The sequence below is a fragment of the Mauremys reevesii genome, linkage group 1 (assembly GCF_016161935.1).
Source record: "Mauremys reevesii isolate NIE-2019 linkage group 1, ASM1616193v1, whole genome shotgun sequence".
In the NCBI taxonomy this organism is placed as follows: domain Eukaryota; kingdom Metazoa; phylum Chordata; order Testudines; family Geoemydidae; genus Mauremys; species Mauremys reevesii.
Genome location: NC_052623.1, coordinates 168,034,991 through 168,056,524, shown reverse-complemented (window position 1 = coordinate 168,056,524; position 21,534 = coordinate 168,034,991). Strand labels below are relative to the sequence as shown.

The 21,534-nt window shown below is 42.3% G+C and overlaps 1 protein-coding gene across 6 annotated transcripts in view; it reads left to right on the top strand.

Annotated features, from left to right (window-relative positions):
* The window catches only part of ITSN1 (intersectin 1), a 200,795-nt gene that overhangs the window by 24,670 nt on the left and 154,591 nt on the right, over window positions 1-21,534 (top strand). For 2 of the 6 annotated variants that reach the window (XM_039503244.1, XM_039503224.1), the window contains exons 2-3: window positions 16,258-16,405; window positions 20,089-20,148. In XM_039503244.1, coding sequence (XP_039359178.1) covers window positions 20,121-20,148 — 28 coding nt within the window. In that variant the 5' untranslated portion in view covers window positions 16,258-16,405; window positions 20,089-20,120. Of the gene's footprint in view, window positions 1-16,166; window positions 16,406-20,088; window positions 20,149-21,534 lie in introns of all 6 variants that reach the window. The other 4 variants (XM_039503261.1, XM_039503254.1, XM_039503267.1 and 1 more) reach the window with 3 other exon arrangements.

Below are 21,534 nucleotides of genomic sequence, written 5' to 3'. Positions count from 1 at the left end.
AGCTAAAATGGAATCAGTCACCTGGCAGTCCTAAATAGAAATGTCCATCTGAGTTTTGGTCTTAGTGATGGGTTGTCAGCCCTCTTCAAGAAATTCTGAGCCTGACAGGGCTACAGGGCATGGCTAATGGACCTCTACAAGTGTGTAAGTGTTTCTGAGGAGGAAGCTCAATGATCTTTGTAAATCTTGTAGGAGGGTGTGATAAGCCCTCAACAAGCATGCTAGGGTTTACAGTGGGGTTTGGGGGCCCCAGTGAGCTGATTGTGGAGGGAGCAGTAGAGTCCCAAGGTCTGCAGGAAGAATCAAATGTGCCCTCATTTTTCATGTTCCCTATCCTTCCTCCTGTGTCTGCTGGCACTTTTGTTTGTGCTCCCCACACACACCCACACACCCTGTAGATCTCCTAAACTCTACAGGAAGTGAAGGTTTTTTCGTAATTTTAATAGTGGACAACCTGCCATTATCCCAGATAGGAATGTACATATGGCAGGGGAACGTGGAATGCTTTGTGCATGGGTTATATTGTTGTGAACATCAGTAGGAGCTGTGAATGTGCATATAGGTGGGCATTAATCAATTAACCTTTTAACAGAAAAATTTAAAAATGCAAATTTGAGTTGTAATGTTTTAAGACACTAGCAGGCTTATAATCATAATCCTGTGCTTTCACTGCGTGAAGCTCTCAGAAGTCTGAAACTGAGATTTGTTTCTTAACTAACTTTCTAGATCTGCTGGGTTTCTGAAACTATATTCTCTTATCACGCAACAGAACTTGTTTGATCTTCTTAGATCAGGGGTTCCCAAACTTGGTTCGCGACTTGTTCAGGGTAAGCCCCGGGCGGGGCCGCAAGATGCTTTGTTTACCTGAGCGTCCGCAGGTACGGCCACTAGCAGTTCCCAGTGGCTATGGTTTGCCAGTCCTGGCCAATGGGAGCTGCAGGAAGCAGCGCGGGCTGGGCCACCACTTCCTCATAGCTCCAATTGGCCGAGAACAGCAAACCATGGCCACTGGGAACTGCTAGTGGCCGTACCTGCGGACGCTCAGGTAAACAAAGTGTCTCGCGGCCCACCAGGGGCTTACCCTGAACAAGTCATGAACCAAGTTTGGGAACCCATCTTAGATGGAGGCAACCTCACAGCACACTTTAACTCAAAGTGCCAAAATCTTAATTTATTATTACTGCATTCCAGGGTGGATTGATTCAACTAAAAGCAATTTAAGTCACATATTTCAGTCGTAGTTCAAATCATCAAGCAGGAAACCTTGATTTAGATCAGGGTTTCTCAAACAAGGGTCGCCGCTTGTGTAGGGAAAGCCCATGGTAGGCTTGGCCGGTGTGTTTACCTGCTCTGTCTGCAGGTCCAGCCGATCACGGCTCCCAGTGGCCACGGTTCACTGCTCCAGGCCAATGAGAGCTGATGGAAGCGGTGCGGGCCAAGGGACATACTGGCCGCCGCTTCCAGCAGCTCTCATTGGTCTGGAGCAGCGATCTGCGGCCAGTGGGAGCCGTGATCGGCCAGACCTGCGGACGGGGCAGGTAAACACACTGGCTCGGCCCACCAGGGGCTTTCCCTACACAAGTGGCAACCCCTGTTTGAGAAACCCTGATTTAGATAATCAGTTTTTAACTGTGTTTTGCATTTGTACTTTTTAGTTACTTTCCTAAAGAGAGGTTGATTCTCATTAGTTGGGAACCATTAAAACAGATGTATTTAGGTGAAAAAATCAAACCTTCATATTGAATTTTGGTGCTTCTTTTGCTAACATGGACCCTATATCTGTACACGTTTATTTAGGCGATTTACATTGCATTTATTCAGGTTCTGAATTTTTACTATTTTTAATATGATAAAATTGTGAATGATGCATTTCTTATTTACTTGATGATTTAATTTATTTACTCATGATTTGTGAAAGCTCTATTTGGATGGAAATTCAATTAAAAATGCACAGCATTTTTAATTTATTTTATTAACTAAAACTATCTTAAATGTGCTAAATACTTTGATATTTTTTCTTATGCAAGTTTTGCATTTAAAACTGATTTATTAAACAAAGGAAGTCTCTGTAATTAATGAATTGAACTGATTGTTTCTGATCACTATGCTGTTAAAGATTTTAGAACTAGTTAATCTGACCCTTCCACATCTAGTTTTTATTCGTAGTTTGGAAGAGGGAAAAAATACTTCCCTGCTTTTTTCAATCCAAATTTAGGTCATTAAAAGTTAAGAACCAGTCATTGAACTGAACTAGTTTAGTAAACAAACAAAGAAAATATTTTCTCTTTACCTGTAGGAAAGGCTACTGCTGTCAAAAGCTGATTTAGTGCTTCAACAAACTGTTTCCAGGTGCTTAGTCAATGACTTCCACCAGTTCAGTGGCTTGACTTGGCAGCAAATATGTACTGCTTAATATTTTTTTTATTTAATTTAAGCCTTAACATGAGTTGTCAATTTCAAATTTAATTTTAAATAGGCTTATTTTTTAAAATTAACCCATACTTTATTTAAATTGGATTTGTATTTAATATTTTTTAATCCACCCTGCAGGAGCCTCTCATTTCTAGGTGCTGAAAATAGATTTATTGAAATGCCCAAAGGGAACATAAATCTAATGGACCTAAGATTTGAAACCTACAGTAAACAAGCCACCAACAGCACTAATTCCTTTATCCTCTTATTGAAAGGAATTTTTGTCCTGTAAAGAGATTGACAAAGCTTGCCACTTCCTTAATGAGATATATGGAGACCGCTGCTACACATCACTCAGACGCATAGGATATTATCAAAGAGCTTCATATTGTTTCAGTTCAGAAAAATGTGCCGGACACGTACTAATCAACAAGAAAAATGCATGTTATCCCAGTTATGCCCTCTGTTAATTAAAGGAATAAATCCTGTCAGTATAGTAATATGTATGTTGTACCATTTTTCGTTGCTAACTTCACTCCATTCCTTTTTATAGATATTTTTTGCAGTATTTTCATTGCTCCCTCTCCCCCCTCCTTATTGCTGTCTATATTAAGTTCTTTATCCCTCCAGACCACTTGTCCTGCCCCCTCTCACATAGGACCTGAAAATTTACTTACAACTAAGAGAAGTACAGGAAACAACTGACTGGGGTACCTGATCTGGTGTAAAAAAGTGGTATGATTTCTACCAGGATGCTGTCCCCAATATCCTGCTCAGGGCCTCACTAGCTGGATGCTGCTAAAAAAAAAAAAAGTATATTCTGATTAACTTTGAAGCTTCCCTTTCTGTTTTTACTAGCAGTTATTGTTGTTCCCTCCTGAAATCCTTGTTGCTGCTGTGGAGAAGGTGTTAGTGGTAGGTGTCAGTTACATATCTTCACGGATCTTTCAGAGCTTTTCATTGAATATCTTGAGTACCTGCCTCTGCTGCTACTCTCAGCTTCCATTGGAGCAAAACTGATATGACTCTTATCACTTCCCCTACTTGCCTTTCATTCTGACCAGACATGTCACTTTTTACTTAGCTGCAGCTTGGAAAATCTCTGAACAGCAGGAGAGGCATTACAGGTCTCTATAAATGAATGAAGATGATACCTCAGTTTATGCTTTCTTCACATGTGGAAGCTTTCTTTACAGGGGCGGCTCCAGGCCCCAGCACGCCAAGTGCATGCTTGGGGCGGCATGCCGCGGGGGGGGTGCTCTGCCGGCGCCCCCCGCAGCATGCCGCCGTGCTTGGGGCGGCGAAATGTCTAGAGCCGCCCATGTTTCTTTACAACCCTAAATGATTGAAACTTATTTAAAAAACCACAATCTTAAATTCTGCAGAATTAGTGGAATGCATCCCCACACTCTCTTGGGAAAGGTTTTTAATCACCATGGGTGAATGGATCTGTTAAGCACTGTGTTTCTTTCCACATATTGTTGTTGCCCTATACCATTTCATATTACAAAAGCTGTTCCCCAAGCACTATTTCTCTCTCTATCCCTTTGCACGTGGCTGTTACCAGGTTCAGAAGTTAAGATGAAGTAGATTTGCTCTGCCATAAAACTTGAGATCCTTTTTCAACAAGTTAGAATGTTTTAACAGGCATCCCTAAAAGATGAAGCAAATAGAAAATGGATTTATTTTTGGCACTTACCTTGCTTTATAGCCATTCTTCACCCATCTCATTGGAGGAGGGAGAAAGGAAAGCATGTTTCCAAAGTAACATTGTAAATATGACAGTAAATAGATGTCAAGTATCAGAGGGGTAGCCGTGTTAGTCTGGATCTGTAAAAGCAACAAAGAATCCTGTGGCACATATACAGACATGTTTGTTTTTGCAGCATGTGACTTCTTCAGATCTTCTTCAGACTCAGTCAGAAAGCAAGTGGAAGAAGTGAAGTGAAAAGCTCATGCAAGCTCAAAAAACTGTTGTTAATTGTTCTCAGATTAACATCTTTTTTTGTTTAGTAAATAGATGATTTATCAACAGTATCCCTTCAACTACAATGTTCTTCTCTTTCAGCTTATCAGTACAGATAGGCAGAAGCAGGAAAAAGTGATTTTCTTAAATAGCTTTCTCATCTCTTTTAGTGTAATCACAAGAGTATGAACTTCTAAACTGCACAATACCTGATCCCATGTTCCTCAGTGGGTCACTCGCTAAGGGCTTGTCTACATTACCTGCTGGATTGGCGGGCAGTGATCGATCCAGCGGGGGTTAATTTATCGCTTCTAGTATAGATGCGATAAATTGACCTCTGAGCGCTCTCCCGTCGACTCGGTACTCCACCAGAACGAGAAGCACAAGCGAAGTCGACGGAAGAGTGTCAGTTGTCGACTTACCGCAATGAAGACACACGGTAAGTAGATCTAAATACATCGACTTCAGCGACGCTATTCATGTAGCTGAAGTTGCATATTTTAGATTGACCCCATGCGGTAGTGTAGACAAGCCTTAAGGTTCTGAAAATGCTGCCATTTAATATCAAAGGTGACATTGTCATTCTGTCTGGTATAAGAAAACACTTTTTTCACACACAACCAAGAACCTGACTCTGCTTCTTCAGCCACTTATGAATACATGAAAACTAATGATACAGGAAGCCACAAGAACCCAGTATCATTTTTTTTCCAACATTAAGCTGCCAAACTGATATATTTATATTAAAATTGCTGTTTACTCTGTTCTTTATCCTCTGCCTGCAATGGACACTGCATCCCTGGCAGCATAATTGTGTTAAAATAGCAGAGAGCTTTAGTTTCCTATCAGATCATGTTTTGGGAGGGATTGTCAGTATTTTTTCTCAAAAGTTCCTTTTCCTATATAGTCTCAGACTCTGTGGGCTTTTAGCAAATTCCACCTCAAATTAGGTTGGATTTAAAAGAAAATACACTATTGTATTGAAGAGCTTTCCTGAGTAGGATCCAGGGCCCTGAGTTTCAGAGCTGAGGTCAAAGAAGAAAACGTAATAATCTTGCTTAAAAAAATCACCCATCTTTTAAAATGAAGAGTAATAAAGTTTAAATAACTAATCCTTTGGCGATATTAAGATCTCAAATCTGATAAACTTATTCTATATAACTAGGGTGACCAGACGGCAAGTGTGAAAAATCGGGACGGGGTAGGCGGTAATAGGAGCCTATATAAGAAAAAGACCCCAAAATTGGGACTGTTCCTATAAAATCGGGACATCTGGTCACCCTATATATAACCCTCACATAGTTGTTACTTGAATGTAGTAGTGTCTTTAAATATTCTGCTAGAGGCTAGTGGCTGCAGTAAGTGGTTATATAGCCAACATGAGGAGAGGGCTCAAAAGGTACATTTTTGTCTTGTACTCTCTGCAGTGCATATGGAATTCACAAGATGAAACTGATTCGCTCATTTTGTATGCGCTAACTCTTTTACATAAAGTTATTTGTTTCAGCCTTAGTATAGTATCTCTCACTGTCCAAGTTGTTTTCTGAGGCTATGTAAACACTACAGCTTGTCACTCAGCAATGCGAAGATCGTTCCCCCTTCTTTCCCCCCCCCCCCCCCAAGCGATGTAAGTTACACTGACCTAAGCATTGGTGTGGATAGTTTGGTGTCTCTGGGAGAGCTGCTTCTGCCCACATAGCTACTGCTGCTTGTGGGGCTGGAGTAATAAATTTGATGGGAGAGCTCTCTCCCATTGGCTTAGCAGCGCTACAGTGGCACAGCTGCATCAGTGCAGCTGTGCTACTGCAAGCTCTGTAGTGTAGCCATAGCCTTAGTCTCCTTGGACCATAAATGTCATACTGAAAATGTATTCACTTTGTTACTTCCTTCGTAGTTCTTCTGCCGAGTCCTCTCTCAGCCTTTTATGTGGCATGTGATTGGAGGTCAAAATTTAGTAATCTTTCCCAGAGTGAGTGGACACATGCTTTCATTCAAGGAATTAAAATTGGCTTTCTAATTCAGAAAGCTTTTTGTGTGTTCATGCTTTTCAGAATGTTGTGAATGAGATAATTCAGCTTTTTATGTAGGCTGTAAATATTTCCCACAAAGGGGCAGGATCATCTACATCTGGAACACTGCTGTTTTAAAATAAGTCAATAAGCTCTCTGCAGTGTAGCCAATTAAATTCTTCCTTGTAACAAAAAAGATTTAACCTCTGGTCTGTGGCAATGGACATGGCCCAGTGTAAGCAGATGTAGATGTGGTGAAGTCAAAATTGCTAGATATTTGCATTCAGTGATTAAAAATTCATAAGAAGTGTAATGTTTCTTGAAGCAAAACCACTGTTCATTTTTTGTAGTTGGTATACAGTCTCCATGTAGCTTTGGGGGCAGCCTGTATATTGCTGGCATACGGCCACGTCCAACCTACTAAAGTCTAGTCTGTTCTGCATCAGTAGCTTCATAGGACAAGCCAAGCCTTTCTTTGCAGAATGAGGATTCTTTAAACCCAGTTTACTAGAAAAAGTAGAAAACGTTGCTTCTGAGTTCTCTTGTCTAGTATGGCCCCCAAACTGGCATTTGGTTTACCCATGGATTCTGTTGTGAAGCAGTGCTGCAACTCCCTTCTCTTGCAGGCTTAGTGAAGATAAAATATCCAACAAACATCTAGAAATGGAAAAAGAATTTCTTCACCTCTCCTCTTTAGTAGCATAAAGAGAGACTTTTTTTCTTTTCTAGTTTACTCTTATGCCAAAGAGCAAGCCTTCTCTTGAAAGGATCTACACTGTGGCACACAGACCACTCAGTGTGTTGAGGAATGGCCCCCCAAGAAGCAAGTCAGTTTCCAGCTCTTGCTGAGAGTCAGGGGCAGCAGAGGCATACATACCTTCAATGCATCTGCAAACCTGTGTGTCAGCTGCTAACTGGGTTTGCCTGTTTTGTTTCACTAAAGGGAACTTTGGGTGTTGGTGGGAGGGAACGTGATAGTAGTAAAGTGGACTGTGAGGTAAGGAGGGGTGTAAGATAAGATAACTAGGGTTGGTTACATATTTTTGGCTGCTTGCAAAATTATATGAGGGAAATGTGGCAATTTCAGTTACAGCAGAGCAGTAGCTCTGCTATAATTAAGTTTTTAAGTTTAGCTCTCCATGTCAGCACAAGCTAAACTAATGCTCCAAAAGCGTGAAATGCACATATGCTGCAGGACTAGGGGTTTCTGGAAGCCAAAGGTTTGCAGACCATCTATTATCACAGAAGCTGGGTAGCTCAAGGTGAGAAAAAGTGTTGTCTTTGCTCTCTGCCTGAATTCTGCAGGGTCTCCGTTTAGGAAGCTTTGCTCAGACACCAACATTTCTGGCTTAAGTGAGATATTTTAAAGTTCTCTAAAATCCACATGCAGATTCTGATTATTACTTCAGCAGTATTGTTCAGGAAATTAGCATTAATTAGAGATAAGAAGAAGACTCAAGTAAGCAGTTAAGATTGTGACGTTGCACTCCATATGTTTTATGGAAATATGCTAATAAGTGTGAATATAATGTAACTGGTATATGCTTTATGCAAAAGGTCTCTTGTAGGGTATCATTACAAAGCTTATCTACAGAGTGTGTTTATCCTATTTGTATGAATGTATCATTCTTGTATCTAAAACTAGAAATATGAAGTATTACTCTGAGGTCCTATTGTAATTATGCAAAGTGTGGGCCCTTAATGGTGGCTTAGGATCTTGTTGGCTCCCATTGACTAGGACAGTTGGTTGTGAATGAGTTTATTTACCTGCAAGCCTTCCTGTGTAGTGAGGTGGGTAATGAAGAATGAGGTCTTACAGTGACATGTGACCATATCCCATGATACTGGAATCCATCTTAAACCTGGTGCTTTTCCATTTAGAACAGGGGTCTCAAACTCAAATGACCATGAGGGCCACATGAGGACTAGTACTTTGGCCCGAGGGCTGCATTTACTGACACCTCCCCCCCCCCGCTGCCATCAGCCCCGCCCCCACTCCACCCCTTCCATGAGGCCTTGCCTCTTCCCACCCCTTCCCTGTCTCCTTTCCATCCCCTTCCCTGAAATCCCCACCCCAACTCCGCCCCCTCTCTGCCCCCAGGGGGAGCAGGACGGGTGTGGCAGGGACTCAGGGCAGGGAGTTGGGGTGCAGCAGGGGGTTCAGGGGTGCGGGGTGCAGCAGGGGGTTCAGGGCAGGGGGGTCGGGGTGCAGTGGGGGCTCAGGGCAGTGCGTTGGGGTTCAGGAGGGATGTGGCAGGGGCTCAGGGCAGGGGTGCGGGGTGCAGCAGGGGTTTCAGGACAGGAGGTCGGGGTGCAGCGGGGACTCAGGGCAGTGGGTTGGGGTTCAGGAGGGGTGCAGTGGGGCTCAGGGCGGTGACTTAGGGTGCAGGAGGAGTGCGGGGTGTAGCGGGGGTTTGGCTGCAGGAGGAGTTCGGGGGGCGGGCTCCAGCCCGATGCGCACCGGGGGCAGGGCAGGCTGCCTGCCTGCCTGCCTGCCCTGCCCCCGCACCGCTCCGGGAAGCTGACGGAACCTGCGGAAGGAGGGGTGCGGGGGGGGGGTGTAGCTGTTGCTTCAGGCACCGCCCCCAGCCGCTCCCATTGGCCGCGGTTCCCCATTCCCGGCCAATGGGAGCTGCTGGGGGCGGTGCCTGAAGCAACAGCTACACCCACCCCTGTGCCTCTCCTTCCACAGGTTCTGTCGGCTTCCCGGAGCGGCGCGGGGGCAGGGCAGGCAGGGAGCCTGCCCCGCCCCGGTGCGCGTTGGGCCGGAGCTGCTCTAGGTAAATGCTGGGAGAGGGTATGGGGGGGGGCAGAAAATAACCCCGCGGGCCGCGTGTTTGAGACCCCTGATTTAGAAGGAGGGGTGGGAACCCAGAGAGACAAAAGATTCGTGCCTTGTGCCAAAGATAGATAGATATAGATATATAGATATATAAAAAAAGGGGGTGGAACAGAACAAAGGGGGCTGCCAGTCTTGAGAAATACCCTAGTTACCACCTGAACTGGAACTAACAAGGACTGTACCAGGGAAAGGATTGGGCCCAGACTAAGAAGGAGTCTAGTCTGTGAAGGAAGCTTATTGGAACATCTCTGAGGGTGAGATTTACCTGTATTCAGTTTCTTAATGTATTAGGCTTAGACTTGCATGTTTTGGTTTATTTTGCTTGGTACCTTACTTTGTTCTGTCTGTTATTACTTGAAACCACTTAAATCCTACTTTTTATACTTAATAAAATCACTTTTGTTTATTAATTAACCCATAATAAGTGATTAATACCTGGGGGAGCAAACATCTATGCATATCTCTTTCTGTGTTACAGAGGGCAGACAATTTATGAGTTTACCCTGTATAAGCTTTATACAGAGTAAAACAGATTTATTTGGGGTTTGGAGCCCATTGGGAGCTCGGTGTCTGTAGACAGGAGTACTTGCTGAGCTGTTTCCAGTTAAGTCTGCAGCTCTGGGGGCATGGTTCAGACCCTGGGTCTGTGTTGCAGCAGGCTAGCTTGTCTGGCTCAACAAGACAGGGTTCTGGAGTCCCAAGCTGGCAAAGAAAACAGGCTCAGAGATAGTTTCAGCACATCAGAGAGTCCCTTGGGACTGTCACCTGTGATGATTGAACCCATCACAAAGATAATAGCATCACGTCTCTCAATCATTTCCTGAATAGTAGGACTGAGTGTGATCAAAGGAAAGCAAGTTGCTCTGTCACTTGGTCCAGGGATTCTTGATACACAGTCCCTCTAACATGAGTCGCTTATAATATTTTTAGCTTTTTAACATTTTTGGAGCAGAGCTAGGGAATAAGGGGGGTCAGCAGTGAAGGGTAGTTGGGGAGGTGAGGGAGAGGAGTTGGGAGGGTGCCGGTTGAGGGGCTTTGCTTCACTGGGCTGTGCTCTGACATACCTACGGAGAAAACCGCACATTCCTTGATGACTCCCTTCAGTGTAAGGGATTGTCCAAACACTGTCTTTGAAAACCCAGGTTGACTAGAGCTTTGATGAGGAACTTGGTTTCCAAAAGTAGTTTCTCTGCCATCTTTCAACTAATAAAGGACCCTCCTCAGACCCCTTTTATCTGAGTGCTCAGAAGTGCTGGCAGAGCAGAACCATAAGGATGAAGATTGACATACTGGGAGGTGATGGTAGGGAGTGAAGCGTAACCATCTGTGCCTTCCTCTACGGGACAGATCTCCCTTCCCTCCCTGTTCCTTCCAAGACCAAGGAGGGTGCTCCCATTCCCTCCCATTTCTTCCCAATTGGAGAGAAATGAAACCAGCACTTCCTACCTCATTTGTATTTTCCCCATTTCGCTTCAGGAAGTGGGGAAGGGACACTAAGCCTCACTCTTCCTTCCCCTCCCCTTCTTCCAGTGCTGCTCTTCTGGGAGAGAGGGGGGAAGTCAACAATGCAGGAGTATGGGGAGAAAGGGGAAGTAAGTTGTGCAGTGGGGGATGCATGTGGGCTTCAGTTCTGCCTTCACATCTGTCTCCCCTTCAAAACATGCCCCCATAGTGCTGAAACCAGGATGGGGAGCTGGGAACGAGCATGTTCAGTGCATGACACAGACATATAATGTTGAAGCTAGGGTGAGAAGCTGGGGATGGGCATGTTTGGGGCTTGGCCCAGTACATAGCACCAAGATATTTGGGAGCTAAGAACAAGCATGCCCTGAGCATTTGTCAAGTCACTTCCCAACAACCTAGAGCCGGGTTTGGGGTAGGGACTCTGCATCTCTTCTCTCCTGTCCTTTATTATGTCCAGGTAGACTATGAGCAGTTCATGTAGCCATTACCCACCTCATAGCTCCATTATGCTTATTGGGGCATGCAGTAGCAAGGAACAGGGTAGAACTGTGTGTGTTTAGGGGGGCTTGAAGCGGCAGTGGTATGGGGGTGATCAGAGCAAATAGCATGACGAAGGGAATATTGGAGTAGTTGAAACATTGTGGAGAAATATGGGAGGTCCCAACAGTGAGGGTGGAACATGGAGGGTGTTGGAATAGTGCATGGATTTGGTGCAAAGGAGGAGGTTATAGCTGTGTGGTGGAAAATGGGGGACTTCCGCTCTTTTTCACCTACATTGTTCCTGCATCTTTAACGATTGGTCCCAGGCCAGTGATTGCCTTTCCAGGGAGAAGAGAGAGAACTGGCCTGTGCTGGGCAGGCAGTGAGGTGCAGGAGACTAGGAGAAGCTGCAGGGGCTAACATGCAGCCAGTGCATTCTGTGACTGGGGTAATCGCTGCCAAGAAGCTGGAGGCAGTGGAGGAGGAAAACTGGGCGGTGGTACAATAGAGATGCTGAATGTACATTTATTTGTCTGCTTATTTCCTGTTGGTGGAGGAAGGTAAATCATAGCTATCTCCAGTGTTATTACTCTATTGACTCTATTGACTTGTATGATGGCCAATGGATAGTGCACAATGGCGGAGTTAGACCTCTTTCATACTCCTGGTTAGGTATAAGTATTTTATGTAATCTCTGTGGGCACTATTCATTAACCACTATATAAGTCAATAGAGTAATAGCTATGACTTACCTTCCTCCACAAACAGGAAACAAGCAGATAAAAACCACGTCCTTCTCAAGGAAGTCAAAATTATGGCAAAATATCCCTTGGCAGGATACTATTTGAGGTAATCACAGAATTACAGTATTTTAAGAACAGCCATACTGGGTCAGACCAAAGATCCATTTAGCCCAGTATCCTGTCTTTTGACAGTGGCCAATGCCAGGTGCTTCAGAGGGTGTGAACAGAACAGGTAATCAAGTGGTCCATTCCCTGTCACCCATTCCCAGCTTCTGGCAAACAGAGGCTAGGGACACTATCCCTGCATTTCCTGGCTGATAGCTATTGGGGGACCTATCCTCCATGAATTTATCTAGTTCTTTTTTTAACACTGATTGTTTCTATGTAAATGGGAAAGTCTCTGGGCTAAACACAGTGCGTGAAAAAGCTAGTCTCCACCAGAGTCAAAAGCTTTTCCTGGCAATTGTGGGGGCCTAAACTTATCCATTCTGTGTAATTTAAGCTTCTGTTTATAAACCAAAAAAACCCCAATATTTTTATCAATTACTGATTACTTTAGATATCTCAATATTTGGATGTCCAACTTGGGACATCTTTAAGGAGCCTGAGTTAGCACGTGGGCGTTCAGCATTTACTGAAAATCAACCCCCCTACAGGGAGTCTTGATGTGAGCAATCAAAAAAAAAAATCACTGTTCAATCTTGGCCAAGTTTTCAAATGTAAATATTATTTTCAGGAATTTGAAGAGCCCCTAGTGATGCCTGAAGCTTTTGCCAAGCAGCAGAGTGAAATTAATAAGGCTAATCAGTTTTACTGCTCTCATTCAAACCCTTTGGGCAGCAGTGACTGTTAAGAGTCATGTCACTTATCTACAGATGTAGACTTGTAAACCTTAACAAATTTACAGCCATTAAAGATAACTTGTCTTATATCAGCATTCTTCAGTAAACTCTGAACTGTCATTTATTGTCAAAACCCTGTTACCAGAGTGTCCACGTCTGATAAATCCCCTTAAAAGAGCATCTGCATCGGGAGAATGAAAAATAAAGGTTTAATTTCATAACTTAAGTCCTCCATTGAAACACTACTAATAGTTTCCCAAGTTATGCTATCAGTCCACTTTTTTCAGATTCTAATATCCTGATCTGAAATTGTGCAGCCTTCACTTAAGTAACTGAGTACTAAATTGTAAACTGCTTGCTTACTTTGAACAGTTATTCACACAAGTAATCCTGTTAGCTTCACTGGTGAGCAAGGGGTTCATATTCAGGCCTTTTATCAATACAGTGGGACATTTTTAAAGAGAGGGTCAAGAGATTCAGTGTTTGAAAAGAATGATGGCTATATGTATTTCTTATATCTGAGAATCATAGAAATGTAGGACTGGAAGAGACCTCAAGAGGTCATCTAGTCCTGTCCCCTGCACTGAGGCAGGACTAAATATTATCTAGACCATCCCTCACATAAGTTTATCTAACCTTTTCTTAAAAACCTCCAATGTTGGAGATATCACAACATCCCTAGGTAATTTATTCCAGTGCTTAACTACCTTAATTTTTCCTAATATCGATTCTAAAACTTCATTGCTGCAATTTAAGCCCATTATTTCTTGTCCTGTCCTCAGTGGTTAAGGAGAACAATTTATCACACTCCTTTTTATAACAACCTTTTATATACTTGGAGACTTATCATGACCTCCCCACAGTCTTCTCTTCTCCAGACTAAACACACCCCATTTTTAAATATCTTTACTTGTAAGTCATGTTTTCGAGACCTTTATTTTTGTTACTCTCCTCTGGACTTTCTCCAGTTTGTCCTCATCTTTCCTGAAATGTGGTGTCCAGAACAGGACACAGCACTCAATTTGAGGCCGTAACAATGCTGGGTAGATAATACTTAGTCCTGCCATGAGTCCAGGGGACCTGACTAGATGACCTCTCGGTCCCTTCCAGTCCTACGGTTCTATGGGTAGAGTGGAAGAAGTACTTCTCAGAGTGTTATACAAACATTTGTAAGTACTCCTCACACCATCCCTCGGAGGGGAATTGGTTAATCACTGTTTTTAAAAAATGAGAAAACTGATAGGGTAGGTGTCTTGCCTGTGGTCAGAGTAGGCTAGTACCTTAGTTAGAAATCGAAGCCATAACACGAGACTCAGCCCTGTGCATTAACCACTAGAATGTGTCTTCTCTCAGATGAATAGTAGAACAACATTCCAAGTAGCACCATAGTATACAATCTAAAAATAAAAGTTGCTAATTTAGTATGTGGTGGCTCAGAAGTGACAGAACCAAAGTTCTTTTGGGGGTGGGGGTTTCCCAGTGTGCTGGTCCAAGAGGGAAAAGTGTTTGACAGTTGCATATTAGTGGTACTGCTACAATAGCTCCTAGAGGCAACAGTCAGAATCTCCATTGTGCTAGGTATTGTATAGACATAACAAGACCGTCTCTGTCCTGAAGAGTTCAGTCTAATTTTAAGAGACATAAAAAGTGGGGTTAACAAAAAGCAGGCAAAGGCAGTGATAAGATTGTTTGGATATACAGGCTATGTAGTGCACAACTAGATGAGTTGGATCAGTTTTATTTTTGTATATGTAATACTCAGGTGTGATAATGTGGGGAATCTATGCACAGTTTATTAATTGTTTGATATTGAAGAGTCTATTTGCATTAGATGGCAAACTCCATTTTGTTAGGCTGTTCTTTGCGTTCCTGCTGTCTTTTACCCATATACAGTTCCAAATGGTGGTAGCACAGGGCTAACAATGAAAAATCATTACGCTTTTTGCAGTCAAGTTACACAAGATAGAAAATAAGATTTAAGATTTTGCATTAATTATGGTTTCCGAGGTCAAGAAAACCTTGGACATGCTAGAAGTGAATCTCACTAGAAAATTTGCTTTCTAAGTTTGACTAGCTAATGTTCCACCAATGCACTAACAGAGCTGATCTCGTAACAACAGTGGGGCAAGGGTAAATTGGGAAATTCTCAAAATTACTGCCCCTATTAGAAATCGACAAAGAGTCCTGTGGCACCTTATAGACTAACAGACGTATGGAGCATATCCCTGTTAGGGTAGCACATCAGTGATTAATTTAAATGTAGAAGTTGATCACGCCTTCATTTAAGGCTCTTCGGAAAGTGGTGGTGAGGATTAGCGTGGAACAATAAGTCAGGGCTCCTTCTCCCCACTGTACCCTTTTTATGTCTGTGCTCTATCCAATGTTTCACATGCCATATCTGCATGTCAATTCAAATACCCTAGCCCCCCCGCCTCCCCCCTCCCCCACACCCCTCGCCATGGGAAAACCCTGTGTCGCTCTTCTCCATTATGCCACCCACAACACCTTGGCTATTCCATTCACCCGCCAATCCTGATAATCCTCCATCTGCCTGAAGGACATAGTTAAGGTTACTAGGATGCTGCTCACTTAACTCTATTATATGGGTGTGTTAATGAATTATCAAAATTATTTTTTGTGGCTTTTTCTTTAAAGGTGCATAATAAAAAAAAAAGTTTGACTAACAATGAGCAGTCATAATTGTTGGCTAATCCGATTTGTGTAGTAATTCATGTATGTTCTCTGAACAATGACAGGAGCAGCACTGTGCCAGGATGCCCTGAGCAGCTGTCCTTCCCTACTGCAATTGCTCAGCAGCTCCCCCGCTGCCTGCCTGCAACACCATAGTACAGGAAGGAGAATAGTTAGCATCTTTGGCTATTTTGCCTGCTTTCCTGCTAGGCTGTGGAAGCTCCAGGGAGATTGTGATAGGAGTTTTGGGTATGTCTGAGCCTAGGTGAGTGCCTAGGAAAGAATGTCTCTCTTCCTCCATATAGCCACCCAGGAGTGAAGAGGAGAAGCTGAGAACCAAAAACCAGTTATGGCTCCCTGCTTCTCTGCCCCAGCCTGGGGTCAGCTTATTGTGCTCCAGTTGGCAAAATGTTCCCAAGGGACCACTTGGTAGATAGCAACGTGCTCCAATCACTCACCAGCCCCTGCATGAAGGATGTGAAGTGTAGGAGCTGGCTGTACCGTCTTTGAGCCATATTGGAGTCTCCTTCAGATTGAGAAGTCGCCAGCAAGGGATGTGTAGCAGCTTCCACTTTTTGCACCACCAGAATACTGCAGAAGGAGAGGAGCAGAGCTCAGAATCTACCTTTTTGATATAACATGTTTGGTCCTTAGGCTGTAAAACTTAGACTTCATTGCTGAAGTATTATTTTTTTCCTTCTCTTCTTTGCAAAATAGTGCTATCCCTCGTTCTGTTCTTCCTTGTTGCCTTGCCATCAACAGCATCCCAGACTCCAGTGACATGCTGTTTGAATCCGTTTCGTTCCAGTGACATAAAGAAAACACCTTGAACAGAGTAGCTGGGGAGCTGCACAAGAAGTTGAATGGAACAGTGCCAGCAATAACATCCTTAACACGTTAGTTAAAAAGAAAACATGGTGATGCTGACAGCCCAGATAACAACTTTCTCATGAAAGGTGACACGTTTCTTTTAGCCAGTAGGCTGCTATGTTTTCCAATAAACTTCTTTCCTACAAGCTTTTTTTCTTTGTATCATAAAAAAACTTGAGTGGAGATGAAATCAAATCTTTAGGCAGTTTTTTTAACAAATTCACTGTCAGTTATGTGAAGCAAAATCTATCTTCAGTACTGCCCCATGTACCTGCCAATAACAGGATGATGCCCTTGTACCTGTCCCCTCCATAGGAATGTTGCCTATGAAAGTGCCAGTGTGAACATGCCTAAGAATGTAATCATATTCTGTTGCTGCACGGAACTTGTAGAGGAAACATGCAGCTGTGAGGTTAATCAGAGTTTAATAGTGTAAATTTCAAAGCTTGTATGGTTTGTTTCTGGAGCCTTAGGAGATCTTGTGTTGGATGTGATGGTAGTTTTTCTTTTTTCAAAATTGTCTTACTAATGAGAAATAGTGACTTGTTGTAGCCTGCACATTTAAGTGGACATTCTCTATTGTTTGTACCTTCAATTACAGATATGTTAGGAGAAAATGTAAAATTGCAGTTCTCTCCAGGCTGAGACTAGACCAAAAAAGATTACTCAGGGTGGCCAAGGGTTCTTCGTTACTCCTCCCAGAAAAACTTTAACATACCTGATATTTTTTTTTATTTGACGCTAACAAAGATTTTAGTGAAAATAACAGATTGCCTAATACTAGGCATAAATTCTATACTAGAATAACTTGGTAACCGCAAGATTTTCCCCCCTCTAATTTAAAACCAAATAGTGCAAAAGCAAAACTTCATCATTTGCATTTCCCTTTAAAAGGTGTGTGTGTGTGTGTGTACACATACACACACACAGTAGATAACTATGCTAGACACTTGCCAAATACATAAGATATAACTCTACCCCAAAAAGCTTTCCTTCTGATAGTTTAAAAAAAATCCCAAACCACTCAGCGTTATAATATAATCAAACTTCTAACTCTAAGAGTTATTCCCTCTTTTCACACATAAGGAAGCTGAGGTTTCAGACCCAACTGCATGCACTGTCAAATCTCTAAAGGTTGCCCTAGAATTTCCTTGGATATAAAATCAAACCTCTCTTTATAACAAGTAAACATTACGCTATCTGTCAACATCAAACTTAAATTGCAATGTCTTTCTAGGGTATGTTGATCTCTCTCTCTCCCCCCCCCCCCATTTTGTTTGCCTCATATTGTATCTCATATATATCGGTCAGTCTTCAATCTAATTTTTCCAATTGTTCAAGTCTAAATTTCAGCTCTTTCTACATTCATCTATCACTTCTTTTCAAGACATTTCTCTTCTTTTGTGCCCCGCTTTGCTTGTTTCACTTACTACCTACCCTCACTTTCTCTCTAGTATTCTCTCTGCTATTTGGTACAGCTTTATGCATTCCTAAGCATTGATCAGGTTGCTAGTTGTTAGATTTATTTTGCCATCACTGGTGCATGCAAGGATGGAGTGATAAGCTTACTCTTCCTGTGGAGTTCCTGAACTTCAAATGACTGAACTCTGCAATGCTTGCAAGCACTGTGCTGCCCCAGTATTCATAATTGTTGATTTTTTTTAAATGTTTGTAAAATGTGAGTAGGTGAAATGGATTGTTAGTTTGTGTTTTTTGTTCCTTTTACTCTGGTTCTGGTCTCTTATCGAGTCTGGTCTTGTGTTCTCGCTGGTTGTAGTTTTCTCTTTTCCCCTCTTAGCCATCCACCTCTGGTTCCCTTTTCTTTCTACTTCTTTCCTTGCCTTCTGCAAACACTCCCACAAAGTAAACAGTGGAGAGGTGCAGGAGCAGCTCCTCTATTTTGCTGCTCCCTTTCTTCTCAAAGTTTTAAGTGAGTATAAAATTTTCTATGCCACACTGATTCAGTAGTATATCTACGGAGCTAAGACACTGCTGGAAGACTTTGCATAGGAAACTGTTTTAGCATCTGTTGTTAGCTTAAGAAACCAAATCCAGAATGCTTGGGGATGGGAAGAGAGAAATAGAGGCATGGTTTTATCTGCTGCAGAGTACCTGATACTGAAGCAAAAGGTTAAAGTGCTAATCATGTATAGTTGGAAGGGCTTTCGAAGAATTACTGTTATTGACTGAACAGTTAAACATTAAAATCTAAGTTGTATTATGATATCATTGTATTGGTTTGCATCAAGTGCCATGATTTTAAGTTTCTTAGATATTGAAGGAATTGACACTATTCCTATAGTTAGAAAAACTTTTAACTGCAGTTTAGAAGCAGAATTCAAAGTTAGTCAATGTTTATGGAGTGAGATAAGTGTGGTAGTAACTTTCACAGATAGATTATAGATCAGTTGTCTGCTATCTTATCTTAAGACTAGTCTCTTCCTCTGTCATTTCTTCTCCTGCTTCCTAAATTACAATTAGGTGGGGAATTTGGGTTTCCTGACATTGTTTTCAGTAGTAGTAGTGTGTGTGGTGGTGGGTTGGTTTTTTTTTTCTCTTTCTTTTTTCAGTGACAAAAGTGGAGGTAAACGTATGTAGTAGGTTTAGGAGCGAGGAATCAGCAGAAATCAGAAAATCTTAAAGACCACTATCAAATTCAGACAAAAGAAAACTGCTGTTGCAAGTTAATGCCATTCTTTTGGTACTTTTGTATTTTAATGGTTTTGATAAATTTCTGCTGTTGTTTAAGCAGCCTAAATTATTCTCCCTTCAGTTCTGTTTTCTTTTGCTTTTCTTTTTTTGTCTGGAAAACACAGTGGAATCTAGTAGGACAGGAGGCAGCTTATTCACTATTTTGTGGCTCTGTCACTGGCCATTGTCCTGCTGGCTCTGTTCATGTCACTTTTTGTGTGGAGTAAGAAAAATGCCCATTTAAAAAAAAAACAAAAAAACTCAGACACTCTAGCATTGCTTTAACTTTGAAGAATAAGCAGTATTAAACAAGTGAACATTTTAAGTGGATGCATGGAGTTCCCACCAAATAATCCATTTTTGCCTTGTAATATCCCTTTTGGAGTTGTGTTTACAGTAGTTTAACTTGTACTCTTGTTAGGTTGAATTAACTTGTTTACAGAGTAAGTGCTAAGACTGAGTGCAAAATAGTCTTTTATTTGCATTCTAGTCTGTAGTTTCAATTTTTTTCTTATGTATTTGTAAAATGATGGCAAGATACTATATGAGCATGATGGTGCATCTCAAAGATTCTTGATCAAACAAGATAAAATTAAAATGTCTCCTTGGAGAGAGAGTGCATTTTCATCAGCTGTGGAATTAGATGTCATATTCTTGCACTTGAATAGGACAGAGATGTTATACCCAGTGAAAGTAACGTTTTGAGCGACTTGTTCTGCTGTTGCTAGAATCTTGTCTGTTTGTATGGTTGATTTAACTCTCTTCCTTACTACATCACTCTTCCATTATAAATAAGGGTACTTAGCTTTTGAGGAAATTCTTGTTACAAGAGTGAAATGTAGCTCTTCACTAGTAAAGGCAAACAGGAGAAATGCATGGGATGTTGCAAAAACAGCGTGCATTAGTTTCTCCTCAACTAACAGTTTTTAATTAATTTTACATCTTAGTTACCCTTATTTTTCACATAGCAATTGACTATATAACTATAATAAAGTGTGTTTGTAAAACAGAAGATCTATTATAATATATCTTTGCAGTGAAGATCTATTTATCTTAACATACTTCCTTTCTGTTTCAGGCATCTATTAGCAAGCTAAAAGTGACTGAACCATGGCTCAGTTTCCAACACCTTTTGGGGGTAAGATTTTTGTTGTTTGTTTGTTTTTAAATCAGAAAAATTACATTCATTTCTAAATGCATTCTAGATAGTAATGTCCATGAGACCCATTCACCTAATGTTTAGCCATCTGCTCTTCTGGTACTCTAAGGTGTAATAAAGTGGGTTTTTCATCTTATTATGTTGTACGTGAGCGTCTGTGAGTCTTACCAGTTTGCATGAATAGTGTGTACCTCAGTTTCCTTGTGTATTGCTCCAATGCCTAGGTGGTGGGAATAAGAGTGTGTGACTTTTGCTAAGACCCTCAGGAGCAGGTGAGGCAGCTCCAGCTGCCTGCATGTAAGCAATGAACGGTGCCCTTCTTAACACGAGACCCAGAAGGGGGATGTAACCAGGTGACACTTTGCCTGGGAAGGGAGACAAAGACCAGGAGGAGGGGCAACGGGCATGTCAGAGATCAGCCAGGCAGTCTGCGGTTGGGGACTCAGAGGGGGGATGGACTTCAAGTAGGAAAGGAGTCAGGCAGGGTTGGAAAAGAACTGTCCCTAGGGGCAAGAAGCCCTCCATCCTGCCCCCAATCTCATAATGGGAGCAACACTAGATGGGCAGCATGCCAGCTGGAAGATCACACCTGAGTCCCAATAGCCCACACCTGTGGCTCTCAACCTTTTCAGACTATAGTATCGTATCCCTTTCAGGAGTCTGTGTCTTGTATACCCCCAATTTTCACCTCACTTAAAAACTATTTGCTTACAAAATCAGACATAAATATACAAAAGTGTCACAGCCCACTATTACTGAAAAATTGCTTACTTTCTCATTTTTACCATATATTTATAAAATAAAGTAATTGAAGTATAAATATTGTATTTACATTTCAGTGTGTAGTATATAGAGTAGTATAAACAAGTCATTGTCTGTGTGAAATTTTAGTTTGTACTGACTTAGCTAGTGCTTTTTATGTAGCCTGTTGTAAAACTAGGCAAATATCTAGATGAATTCATGTACCCCCTGGAAGACCTCTGTGTGCACCCAGGGGTACACGTACCCCTGGTTGAGAACCACTGGCCCACACCAACACCCCTGTAGTTAAACCTCTGACAGTGGAGTTCAGCTGCATCCCCCCTCCCTCAGCTTTCATATAGATTGCAAATGGAGGGCACTGAAAACTGTCAACATCAGCTTCCTCCCGCTTCCACCTGTATAAAAACCCATATATCAACCCCTTCCTTCCGCTCATGGAACCCTACTCATATGCCAGGCTGAGACCTCCAGGGCTAGCACAGACTGTCTGGCCCACATAGGTCTCATGCAATACAAAAGAGCAGAGCTTCTGGGGAGCCCATCCATGAGCTCTACGCTACTTTCTTCCCTGAGAGACCTAGAAGGGACCCGTGTGGGGAAGGG